The following is a 13,771-nucleotide window of genomic DNA, read 5'->3' as shown; positions in this document are numbered from 1 at the left end:
AGGAAAAAGAATGATCAGCTTAATTATAAAACGGTTATATGATCACACTAACAGGATTAGCGGATGTGTGTGAGTGTGTGTGTGTGTGTGTACGTGTGTGTGTGTGTGTGTGAGCGTGAGCTTGGGTTAGATTCAATTGGATTGAGTGTCACTTTTCATCGTTTGTGGATTCAGTACTGGCTGACCTTTGGATGAGAGTGGACCTTGTGGTGAGTTGTGCTGAGGTGAGCTTCTCACTAATGTGTGTTTTGGGTTTGTTAGGCATTGTCTTGCATTGTTCAAGGGAAAAGCTGGCTTGTCCGTAAACAAAGGAAATTGCAAGTCTTCCCTTAACAGAAATGAGTTCAGGAATTCGAACCGAACTACGGTTGACCACTGACGAAGCAGCAAACATGTTGGGGGGGGGGGGGGGGGGGTCAAAAGAAACACAAACGTCTCAAAAGAGAATGTGTGGCAGAAACAGACATTTTCTGAACCCTTAGGCTAAAAATAAACTTTGTTTATTGTTTTGGTCATGCTTTCACGCTGGCAACCGGCTATGTCAGAAACGTAATTGTTCACATACTTGCCTGTGTGCTGCATGTGTTACTGGAGGCTTCCTCTAGAGGGTGCCACTTCTTACAGCGACAATAACCCCTCATGCAGGAATTGGTGTTATCCACTGTGCCACACCAACCACCACTATCTGATGTATCATCAGATATCAAGGAAACATATCTGGTTTAAGCACTGGCAGCTCCTGTCATCAAAGCTTCAGACAGTATTTTCTTATTTGAACTGTGTGGTATTTAATTGAAATCAGTGTGGATTGTGATCTACAAATCTGTCCACCACTATTCCCCCAGTAGTTCCAGTTTCACACTCAGGGTTGCCAGGTACAGACAATAGCAAGCAAACCAAAAAAAGTGTTCTGCAGCAATGAGCTGGCTATTTTTAATCGCCCGTTTCCATGGCTAAAGAACCCTTTTTTTTGTTGCTGTTGTCTATACCTGGCAACCCTGAATGTGGAACTTGGACACGGGAAATAGTAATCAGGTAATCACTGAGCTTCGGGAAGGTTGCTGACCATAGCCGAGTACCATTGAAACCTATATATTTACTGAATAAGACTTGTTGTTGCTGATTGTTGCTTTAACAAATATATAAAATATATATTTACTCTTAGAAGTTGTGATTGCAGTTCTCAGAACAATAAAAACTTAATGTGATTGGATATAAAGTATATATGAATATAGTATATATAAAAATATATACCATGTCTGTACTGTACATTTGACGGGCAAAAAAATGAATAATAGCTCTTGGCCTCTGAGAGGTAAACATCATGGCTGATATTTCACCCATGTGGAACTCTGGCTGGGCGCCACACACACACATGACAGAATGGGAGTTAGCCAGGCTAGGTGTGTGAGTGGGGGGGCGGGGGTGTACAGGGGTTCTTGAGTGTGTGTGTGTACAGTAGGGGTTAGATGGTCAACAGCCAGCTCGGTGTACAGTTAATGTGAGGAGTTAACATATCAAGTGAGTGTGAGGGCAAAGGCTAACACTAACTCACCTACTCACATTTTACACACATATATGCACACACACACACACACATGCACACACACACACACACACATTCTTCCAAACCCACCAAAAGTATTATGTGGAGAAATAAATGTAGCATCTTTCACCACATTGTGAGAGTTGTGTTTGCGTGTACATTTTTTTTCTTGTGGAATGCAGCTTAGCTCTGCGCTGACACCTAAATCTCACCATCACACCCACCCCCAAGTAAGTGTGTGTGTGTGTGTCTGTGCCCCTTCCTGCTCTCCTCTCAGCAGTTGGGCTGTGTGCTGTGCGAGCAAGGAGCTGTTTTTGGAGGAGCACGACAGGCAAGGGACAAGGGCGTCTTTCACATACACGCAGCATGGGATCTCTCCCACACACCTACAAATACACACACACTCACACACACGCACACACACACACACAGAAAAAACTCTGAAGAGGTGTGTTACCCTGGCACTTCCATATGCAAGCTATCCTATGGTTTTAAAGCACACTTTAGGACAACGAGAGACACACTGCCAAGCTCAGATAGTCCCACATGATTACACATAGCAAGATTCTAATATACCATACTTACAATGCACTCGTTTCTATAGTTTCACAGTTACATCATGCTTACATCATAACGCATATAAAACAGTGTGTGTGCCACAATTACGAGCTCAAAATCCAGTGTTTGAGACTCTAGGACAATGAATGACACTACATTGGAAAGGCCCAATCCCATTCCACCCCTTGGCCCTACCACTTAGCCCTATCCCTCTGTTTTGTGTGTGTATGTCTAGGGGAAGGGTGTCCTGATTTTTGATAGGCTGGAAGGGTAGTAGGAAGTGACAGGGCTACATGGCCCTTCAAACTGAGATTTTTCAGAGGAACAGGCGCCTGGGAAATGGCAAAGAGCTACCAAAGAAACTTATTTGAGTATTTTTCTTGTTAAACATGATAATATCCACTATATTGCCATAGTTTGATGTGTAGTTTCAATGTTTTATGCCTATTTTCTTCATAGCACGCATAAACAAATCAGTAGCAAACTTTCTTGTTACACCTTTAATGTTATAACAGTTGCCATGGGTTAAATAAGTCAAGATAGATCAAATAAAAGCCAATAAAAGTTGATTTTAGCTCCACATCACAGAGCAATTAAGGAATGAACAATAATAATTTATCGCTGCATCACCTGTGCCAGTCCTCCTGCTCTGGACTCTGAACTACTCAAAGACTGCAATTCCTAGCAATGCACACACACCGGACTGCTCTGATTCTGCTGATCACGTGATGCTACAGCATTCCCGCTCCCCCAGTTACTGATTTTTTCCACTTGGCCTGTCTAGTATAAATACCCCTCAGTTTGCTCTGTTCCCTACCGAGTATTCAATCTAGTTATCTAGCTCTTGTAAAAAGCATTTTCTTTGTTTATTATCATTTTTTACTGACTTGTTTTTGTTTCCGACTGTCTGACTGTCGATTTGTCGCCTTGCCCTCTCTATTGTTTATTCCGTTGTGTGTCAGGCCAGCATGAGACTTTTTGCAGACTTGACTTGCCAGACAATGGAATCCATGCTTGCTACAGGTAATGTGACATTTTCATACAGTAGACTACAATTATTTTACCAGATTTGTACGTTTTATGCAAGTATTATTGCAACTGTTTGCGTATACTTTTAAAACCTATTAGTTTGTTCACTATTTTTCCTTGTTTCCTTCTTAATCTGTCAAAATTCCCTTTGTCTTTCATGCTAATTTGTCTGATACTGTCCACCAGGTGCTCCGCCACACTCATAGAAGTACAGCATGTCACTGTGTGAGACTCAATAAAGGAACATCATGTCTTTTTGCATGCATGACTCATTTATCTTTGTGTATATGAAAGAATTTGTTGTAATAGCTTAGATGCAACAGACCTGCATGTGCAGCATTAATGCTACTATAAAAAAAAGAAAACAAGAAAACAATGTGTACTCAAATGTACAAGCTTGTGTTTGGTTTTGTTTTTTGGCTAAGGTCCAAAACTTCCACGAACAGCAAGTCCAGTTTCTCAGTACTTGTTCCACATGGGTGATGTCTTGTAATTGTACGACAAAATTGTGATGCTTGAACCAGTATTATGTGAGTTTCAACTGTGTTTTGAACCACCACTGAAGGATACAATGCACACATGCAGTTCTGGACAAGCTGAGAGATTCAGAATCATCATTGAAAGAGATGGAATGAGCAAGAGGACTGACTCTATTATCAACATGATCATTTTTAGCTAAAAATGCTACATAATGTTGCTTAACAAGAAAATTCACTGTCAAAGTTCTGAAAGCCTGAGTCAGTGGTGGTAAGGACAGATATGGAGACTGAGTGTAAAGAGAGAGAGAGAGAGAGAGAGAGAGAGTAAGAATGATGATGGCAAGGCACAAAGCGACGGTTGCAGAACGGTTGCAGTCTAATTCATAGGTGGCTGAGTCGCTGGGCTGGAAATAACCGGGCAGGCCGGGAGTGGACGAAACACAGAGAGAAGCGGGACAGGGTGTGGCAGGGCAGATGACATTTGGCCAGAAGGTGAGAAATGTCCGCCCCCTTCTCTTCTCATGGGGCCACTGAGGCGCAGACTTGCAGAGAAAGAGGGAGCAAAAAAAAAAGAAAGGAAAACCCCAAAAGGGCGACTGACTGACGCACGAAAGTGCCACACACCCTGGAAAAGCAATGAGGTAATAATTCGCTCTTTCTTTCACTCTTTTTCTCAAATATGCATACACTTGCTCTCTCGCTTGGCCGTGTACCCGTTGTTCGCATGTTCAAGCATACGGATACTGTATAGAGAGTGATGTATACCAATATGAAAAGAGAAGAGATGAGAGGTGTTTTGTTCACGTTCTGGCAGCTGTCACTCACTTACTCATTCGCTCATTCGCTCGCAGCCAAAAACGTGAACATTTCTCCTGAGTGCTGCATCAGCACTGGAGCTTTTTCTTCAGCACCGCAGAGAGAGGAATGGCTACCACCACAAGAGAGCCAGCTGAGACAGGCCTATGGTCAGGGAAACACATGAAGGATGAGGATGCTGTGGGTACGCCTTAGGGGGAACGAGAGAATAAAAGAAAGAAGGAATCTCATGGCCTGAGTTCTTTTTGTTCTGAATTCTGTTCTTTTGTTTCCTGCTCTTCACCCACATGTATTTAGTCTGTCAAGCTTATTTATGTGGAAAGTCGAAACCCCTGGAATGAAGGGATAGTGGTGGTGGTGGTGATGTTGGGAAAGAGAAGGAATGAGGAACTGAGGGGACTGATAAACGGATGACAAAAAGATGAAGAACATGTTTGGAAAGAGGGAAGACAGATGAAGAACAAGCGGAAGTAGTAGAAAAGGTCGGATTTGTAATTGTGTGTGCTCCACTCTCCACATCTGGTATAGGCTGGTCTTGACTGGCTTGGCCTGGCTTGTTTATGGGATGTTATCTCGTAAGTGAGGCGGAGTTACACTGCTGGTCAGCATGTTCATGACAAGGCATTGTGAGTTATCACAATATTTGAGATATATTTATGATCTGATATTGGGTGCCAGATGGATGGAATCAGGAATACATCATAGAAGGCATACCTAATACCCACAATAGAGCAATGTTAATAGACATGCAACTCTGGCAGAAATCATGTGAGAAACTGAGTATACTGATAAAAAAACAGGAACATGTTTAAAAAGAGGAAAGACAAATATAAGAGGGATGTGGGACAAACAAAGAAGAGCACACAAATGTTTTACTGTGCGTATGGGTCTCTGTATGTCTCAGCTAAAAACACAAGCCTCCTCTGCACACTGTACTCTCAGGTCTGGCCTGGTCTGGTGGTGAAGAGGTTAACCCACCCTACTCAAGCGTTTATTCGTTTATTTTACGTCTGAAAAGAAATTCATCAGATATTATACAAGAGGCACAATAAAAGAGGAGGACTACTTGCTTTCTTGCTGTTTTTTCCACTGGCCCCCTTTCATACAAACTCACACTCTCACACACACTCAATGTGCAGCCTGAAATACAAACTAAAAATACAAATTTCTGTGTAAATTGGACACCGGTCGAGCTTCCCCGCTCCATAAATGTAGCCTTTGTGTGGCAGTGGAAATGTTTTACAAATGACCCCTTTTATAATCACCACAAAAAATCTTTTAATTATATTTGTACAGATCGACAAGAGGGTGACCCAACACTGGGGGAGCTTAGCGAACAAAATCGGGGGGTGAGAGGGCTGAAGGGGGTGAAGGAAAGGTGGGTGTGGATGGTGTTAGTGGGGTGGGTTATAGTTATGTGGGGTAGTTCTGTTATATTAGCAGTACAACACATTCAAAGACAGAAAGACAGACAACAAGGGTCGCACAGGGAAAGAAAAACGACAGGCAAAGCAGAAGGATTTGAAAAACGTAATCCCTGTTTAGGTTGGCGCTCATATCTACCTCATCTGTCTCCACCTCCCTGGTCTTCCCTTCTTTTTCTGGCCCAATCTCTCTTGCTGTCGCTCTTCTGCTCTTCCGTCTTTTGCCCCCTCACCCCTCCCACCGTTCCTTTGGCACGAACCCAAGTGTTTGGACGGCTCAGGATCTGCTTGGCCGTGCCGTTTATTGGTTTAGTGCCGCAGGTAAGAACAGCGTGGGGGAACTCTCCATGCTAACTTGCACCTTCAGTCTAAATACAGCTAATATGTATGTCCCTTTACCGCTACGGGCAGCTGGAATCTCTCAGGATGTGTACGTTGGACGCTTTCCACTGGGCTATAGGAGAGAAGGTGTGAAAGAAGAGAGGCAGAGAGATTAGAGGAAAGGGACGAAGGAGCGAAGAAGTGATGGTTGCATTATTCCGCCATCCATCAGCCCCTCCCACCTCTTAAAAAAAGAGCCACTGTACCCGGCTGCCAAAGCGGCTGCTAGGGCGGGGTGAAAGGCAAAAGGACTGCATGGGGTCTTAAAGCCTTTAAACAGTGGACGTGACATGAATGAATTATATCTCCGAACAATACTATACGCATTGCTTTGCGTTTTGGGGAGGAATTCATCCCCCCACCACCCCTCCCAATAAAACATAATGGGTAAGAACTCTTAGGGTACCCTTCAAACAGAAGACTGAAGTTCAATCCCCTGCCTAGGCAAGGCAAGCGCACCATGCTATGCTAATACTACTAAGGAGTCCATTCATAAAACTCCTAGTACTGCATGCATATATACATTCTAATGCTCCTTGTAATATACATTAAATGTAATGCATTTTTCTATTGGAAAACTAACTATTAATATTTAGAGACTTTAGAGAGAGTTTTCAGGGATGCTAACCATGCACCAGTAGAGAAACTAGCACTCCAGGGTGTTATTAAGCCTCATGCACATATATTTGTTTTGTTTCTTTTTATATAATATGTTGAGTAGACTGTATTTCTTCCCTATGCACTCATTTATTAGAGGCACTCATCTATTATTTTCTTGTTCTTGCCAAACATCATAGGATAGCAGTATGTAATTTGATCAAAGATAAGTGGAGTGGTATCTATCTATTTTATGGGGCAGCTTGGGGACACCCACACCTCTACAAGGTCTGAGGTTTTATCTTGTGAAAAGGTGAAAAGGTGACGTGAATTTTCGAAGTTCAAGCAAGACATTCCTCAATCCACAGTGTCACATTAGTGTAAGTAGTGTAAGTGAACAGTGCAGGTAATGATGGTAATGATCGTGACCGGTGGTGTCTGGCTAGAATTGTCCATGCAAATAGGCATAAGCAAGCAACTTGTCTGGCAGAAATCACATAAACATTCATTGCTGGTTGCCCCCCATGAGCATATCCCACATGTCCAAGTTGAGGACGATTGCACGACTGCACAGTGGAATAGTGCTGCATTTTCCCCAACCAAAGCACAGGACATAATCTTTAAAAATTTGTGTAATGGTGTCCAAACATATCTCTAACTAAACAAACTAAACAAACTGAATGACTGGGGAAAGATGCGATGCGCCAAAGCTCTCATGCAGGGCTTAAGGCAGAGACGCAGTGTAACAGATAGGAATCCCCACAGAAAGAGGCACTTCACTCAGAGCTGATCGGGTGCCAGAACCCACGAGTCATCTGAAAAGAGAGTAAATCTGGCTGAACTAGTCCGGGCCAGGAGAATGGGCTCCCCTTTGACCTGGAAACAGTATGAGGAGAGAGATTAGGGTTGTTCAGTGCGGTGTGAGCGCTCACCCCGGGACCCTCTTTTATTCTCCCTCTCTCGGCCCCCCCCCAAACATCTCCCCCAGCCCTCCCACACACGTCCCCACCTCCAGCTTACGCTGCCAAGCTCAGTTGCCACCAGCTTCTTTCTCTCCGTCCCCCTGTAAAAGGACAAGAGGCTGTTTGAGGGGTTGGTGGTGCGTTCCAGGGGTGAAAGAGGGGCCATGCTGCGGTGCTGCCATTCACTCCTACTTCATGCCCACTAATCCCGGATGAGCTGAGGAGGAGGAGGGAGAGAGGGAGGGAGTGAATGGCTGACTGAGTGAGAACGAGTGAACGAGTGTGTACAAGGGAGTGAGTGAGTGAGTGAGTGAGTGAGTGAACAAGTGAATATGATTTGAATGAGCGAGCGACTCTGATTGGCTACTCAGGTACATTCATACAAAGAAATGCTTCATGTCATGAAGAATTTTGTTGATTGACGCCTTCGATAACTCCCTTTTTCCAAGCTAAAGCTTCTAAACATCAGATGTGTGAACTTCTGAGAGAACCATTTCTTCATGTAGTGCAGAGAACCTCCACATCATGTCAAGGTTCTCTATCAAATGAAGGTTTTCCTAGAGCCAGGAATGGAGGAACCTGTATTTTTATAAGACTGTAAACGAGAGTTCAGTACATAGGAGCAAAGTGTGAGTCTTAAGAATGCTGATCAGGCCCCAGGCCTTGTGGCCTTTATCCCAGCAGGGGGGGTGAGAGCAGTATGACCCCACTAGAGGAGGGCTTTGTGGCCCCCCAGACAGAAGCGATCTGGGTCAGGGTGCAGGGATGGGGAGGTGGGCAAGGGGGGTATGTTCTCGGAGCTGGAAGAGCAAGCCACAGGGATAGAGGGCTCCTCGCCGATGCCCGCTGGGTGACCTGTGCCCTGGAGAGAGCGTGGCAGCAGGCCTCTCACACATAGCGCAACGGATTGTGCTCAGCACCATTCACTCCGTGATACAATTAAGCTCATTGGCTAAAGACGTCCATTCACTCAGTAATGAGCACTTAAAGCTCCTCCATTCTCCACGATTTTCACCATGACATTGATGTGCCGTGCGGGTTCTAAGGAGGTTTCAGGGCTCCGGGGAACATCGTTTGGGCAGCACGAAAGTGTTTAACTACGTGAATGTCATTCTAGAAGGCTGCAATGCAAATCATTGACTGTGAGATGGGTTAAAGAAGAAGAAGAAGGGGTCGAGACCTGCATCAGGACCACTGCAGGGTCCAGACTTCACCACTGTTATGCTGTAAAGCATGTATAGGCAAATAATTATTGCTGAAAAAAATGATAGCTTAAAGAGTGGGAGACCTTGAGAGTAAGAGGTGGTGGGGTAGGTCGAGAAAGAGAGAGAGGGAGTGAGAGGAACACAGGCATACTGCACACATCTACATGCTCACTGATGGGGGAAAACTATATGAAGAGATCCATCCCAAAACATCTGGAAAAACTTTGTATGAGGAGAATCTGGGAATGACAGGAGGGACAGAAATAAAGCGGGAGGACTATGGGGTAGCACTCGCACGTGCACAAAGACAGGAGTCCATTAAGGAGGAGCGTGAGAGTTGGGGCAATGACGTAGAAATTAAAAGTACTGTATACACTGTATGATTTACGTGCATAGCTCAAGTACGTTTCGATACATTATATTCCATTATTTTAAAGTAAGAAACACAAGTTAAGCTGTTATACAGTAAAACCCAAAAGTTACATTAGTTTACAGTAAGCACCATAAATTCCATTATTCTACAGTATAAACTAAACGTTCTGTTATTTTATAGTAAAACCCACAGGTCCCAATATTTTACAGTAAAATTCCAAGTCATGTTATTTGACAGCAAGACAATTGAGGAGGAGCATAGGAGTTGGGGCAATGATGTACAAATGAAAATTACTATATACACCGTATGATTTACATGCATAGCTCATGTAAGTTTTGATAGATTGTATTCTGTAATTTTACAGTAAGAAATACAAATTAAACTATCAGTAAAACACACAAGTTAATTTAGTTTACAGTAAGAACCATACATTTCATTATTTTACCGTATCAAATACAAGTCTCGTTATTTTACAGCAAGATCCACAGGTTACACTGGTTTACACTAAGAACCATAAATTCCTTTGTTTTACAGTATAATTCACAATTCCCGGTATCTTACAGTAAACCCATAGGTCCCGTCATTTTAATAAAAAACACAGGTTCCGTTATTTTACAGAAGCCACAGACTGCCAATCAACTCTAGCTGCGTTTTTGAGAAGCCCACCCTGACTGCACGCCACCACTTGCCCACTGTTCCTGGCACCCTCCACACACTCCACACCTTCTCAGACCCCCAGCAGAAACGCATGTATACTGTACTACTACTGTATGCACTCTTCTAAATAAAGAACAGTAGCCAAATAACAACAATGCAAAACGACACGATACAACTCCATATCGATTACTCTACTAGACCTATTAGCGCGAGCCTCACGCACGGCTGTTTGCTTTTGCGGGCGCGCTGCCAAATGCAAGGCAAGTTTCTTGAATTCGGGTCAAGTTTGGAGAATCTATTACGGGAGCGGAGTGATGCGCGCGCGCTGCGATGCCGGGGCATTTCCACTGAGGAACGGGCAGCTCCGAAACCACACACACATACACGCGCACACCTCACACAGATCACATGCACATATTCTTTAATGAGCTCGACAGTTAACAAATATTACAGTACAGTAAGTACAGTATAACCCATCCAACTGGCATTTCAATTAATGTTATGGTTGAATCAGCGTTGGGTTTGGTGTTGATTTTGAAAAGTCAATGAATTGATCAGTTGATCAATCAATCATTGATATGGCAACGTTGTACGTTAAATCTTTAATAAACCATAGTTAAAACTAGGACATCATATTGATTCAACGTTAAATTTTTAACGTTGAAACAACAACAGACCTTACTTCAACCGTATTTTATCCGCATTTAAACGTTAAAGTCGGTTGTGTGCCAGCATAGATACGCATTTTCTGACAGAATAACTGCGCTCGCTACTGGATTTCTTTACTTCTAAAACTTTTTAAATCTTGTTTTACTGTTTTTGTTTGCCATTATTTCTTCTGTGGATAAAAAAATGACCCCCTACCCGCGAGCGTGAGCGCGCACGTACTTTCCAGCAACTTTCCCAGCCAAGCAGCCCTTATTAGTACAGAAGACCGAGGTTCAGGAGGAACTCACCACCAGACGTGGCAGGCGAACCCCCAAACCCCCTTCACTACCCAAACACACCACACACACCTTCTCGCGCACTCTTCTAAACCCCTACTCCGGCTCACACCTAACGGCGCGTGGGACTGCACACAACAGTAACAGTGGTGGGCGGGTGGCGCGCGCCAGAAGCTGGTAATAGTAGACGTGCCGCGCGCTACACTACGCTGCTGCTCTACTGCACTGCACTGCTGGAACACAACGCACTGAGCTGCACGTGGAGTGCAAGTAGCTGCTGCGTGGAATCCCCCCTGGAAGAACGCAAGGGATGGGAGTCGAGCGCGCGCCAATAGGCTACTCGCGTTCACATCAAGATAAACCTTTTTTACAGAATCTTTCCGGGGAGAACATCGTTGAGATTCATCTTCAACGTATAACGTATAATTATAATCAACATCCTACCATCGACTGTGAATTACACCTGGTGCGCGGGCGCGCGCGTATGGAATCCCCAAAAACAAGATGATGATGTACATGATGTCACAAGAAAGAAAAAAAGATGAGTTTTGGGTGCGTCATAAGAGTTCAAACAGAAATACTGTCCTCAAAATGCCTAAGCGAATTTAGATCGCATACGGTATTAAAAACGTGAGCACGTGGCTTCTGTAACCACTCATTTTGCGTTACTTTTAAATCCCAATGCTAACATAATTAATGCATAGTAAACTAACGCATAAATGTTTCTTCATTTTTTTTTTGCGTGACGTTTACGTTAGCCTGATTTGCAATTAAAACACGCAGAGTATAAAAACGTGAGCACATTGCTTCTGTATTTTTTGTGTTATTTAAAAATCGGGCTAGCATAAAAGGAATGCAAAATGTTTCATCTTTTTTTTCGTGACTTTTAACGCGAAAGTCACGCAAAATTTGAGTACATGTGACACGTGTACATCTAAACACGTGTTTTGCTTTGCTTTTTCTTTCTTTCTTTTTTTTAACGTGTGCGTGCCCCTGCGAGCGCGTAACCGTGACTGTGTGTGTTCGTGAATTTGTGTTTGTGTGTGTGTGTGATTGTGTGCGCGCCCATGCACGCGGGCGCCGCTTACCTGCATGACCCAGTGGCACGTCTCTCCGATGATGGGGAAGCCCATGGAGCCTTTGGGCATCGGCAGCTTGCAGTTACGGTCGCGCGTGGCCGTCCAGCGCAGCTGCCACAGCTGCTGAGAGACGGCGAGCAGCAGCGCCACAGACAGCAGGCACGCGGCCAGAGTGGCCAGAGCTGAGAGCACGTCGAAGCCTTGGAAGAGCATCGCGTGAAGAGAGCGAGCGAAAAAGAGAGAGAGAAACAACGGCCAGCCCAAGGGGCCCAGCAGGGGGATAGATGAATGGACGGATGGATGGATGGATGCTGGTTGAGGGGCTTCTTTCTGCTGTACAGGTACTAGTGAGAGTACTGTTACACAGGAGTGCTGTTAATTGCTCATCAAACTGGACAAAAAAATGGACAAGAAAACACGAGGAGGGAGAAAAAAAATGTAGCCGGAATGAAGCCTAAAACTCTTCTAAGCTCTCCTAATGTTTAATGCTCAGCTGAATGGTAAAAGTCTTGGTCTGACTTGAGTTTGACTGGGTTAAGTTGAGGTCAGACAGTAGAACATCATTTCTAGATGCAAGAAAAAAAAGGAAGAATCTTTAAAGATGTTTGATTTTTTTTAAGATAACAAATTGCGACTATTAAGACAAATTGGGAGATTGTACGAATTAGTATGCAAACACGTGGCTAATCAAGCCGTTATAATGCTGAAGTTCTGAATAAAAGTTATAAACTATAAAAAAAAATGATATCAGGCTCCTAAACTGCTTTTAAAGTTCAAAATCAAATTTCAAAAAGCCAAAGAAAATGCTTCAAAATCTTCATGCACAAAAAATAAAACTTCTCCGACCTGTGCTGTTGTGTTTAAATGTTTTTCAATGCAGTAAAAAAGTTAAAATATATATTTTTAAAAAGCAAAGAAAAGAAAAAAGAAAGAAAGGAAGGATAAAAGCAGGTACTGGAGGTGGAGGAATAATCCTGTGCGGTCTCTGCGCGCGGATGATGGTGATGCTGATGGTCGGAGCGCTAAACGAGCTCTAAATGAGTTCCTCAGACTCCCTCTCTTTTACTCTCTTTCGCTCTCTCTCTCTCTGTCTCTCTGTGTGTGCGCTTCGTCTCTGATGCGCTCTGTCTATCTCTACCTCTCTCACTCACTTACTCACTCACTCTCTCTACCTCTACTTCTCTCTCTCTCTTTTCACATACACTTTCTCAGTTTCTCAACGTGAGTTAGTTGGAGTCGCCAGTCGTGCTCCCAATGTGTGTTTATATAGCGGAGGCAGCGAGGCGGCGGTGCGCCAGTGCGCGCGCGGCTCCCCCCTCTCCCTCTCTCTCCCTCTCTCTCCCTCTCTCTCTCTCTCTCTTTCACTCACACTCACTCACACACACGCACACACACACCCCACCCCAGCGTGACGGGACGGGGGGAGGAGAAAGAGAGGGAGAGAGAGAGAGAGAGAGAGAGAGAGAGAGGAGCGTGCGGGATCTGGACGCATGCCCAACACAGAGAGAGAGAGAGGGAGAAAGAGAGAGAGAGAGGAAAGAAGGAAACGAGGTTAAAAGTTTGTGTTTCATTCGGAGTCCCCCTCTACCGTTAGCTTCAGCACCTGCGCGCGCTCCTCTTCTCCTCTTTCACTCTATCCCACCTTTCTTCCCCCCCTTTAGTTCCAGCACAATAAGATAAAGTGGCAGCAAACCTCTTGCGCTACTTTTGCGCACGATATA

General features: G+C 44.2%; 1 protein-coding gene across 1 annotated transcript in view; it reads right to left on the bottom strand.

Moving 5' to 3' along the window:
- The window catches only part of LOC103033177 (cytochrome P450 26B1), a 34,358-nt gene extending 20,983 nt beyond the window's left edge, over nucleotides 1-13,375 (bottom strand). Inside the window, exon 1 of the mRNA XM_007248099.4 lies at nucleotides 12,060-13,375. Coding sequence (XP_007248161.1) covers nucleotides 12,060-12,263 — 204 coding nt within the window. The 5' untranslated portion in view covers nucleotides 12,264-13,375. The remainder of the gene's footprint in view (nucleotides 1-12,059) is intronic.
- Nucleotides 13,376-13,771: the final 396 nt, after the last annotated feature.

This window comes from Astyanax mexicanus, chromosome 8 (assembly GCF_023375975.1).
Source record: "Astyanax mexicanus isolate ESR-SI-001 chromosome 8, AstMex3_surface, whole genome shotgun sequence".
Lineage (NCBI taxonomy): Eukaryota > Metazoa > Chordata > Actinopteri > Characiformes > Acestrorhamphidae > Astyanax > Astyanax mexicanus.
This window is presented reverse-complemented; position numbering and strand designations above follow the sequence as displayed.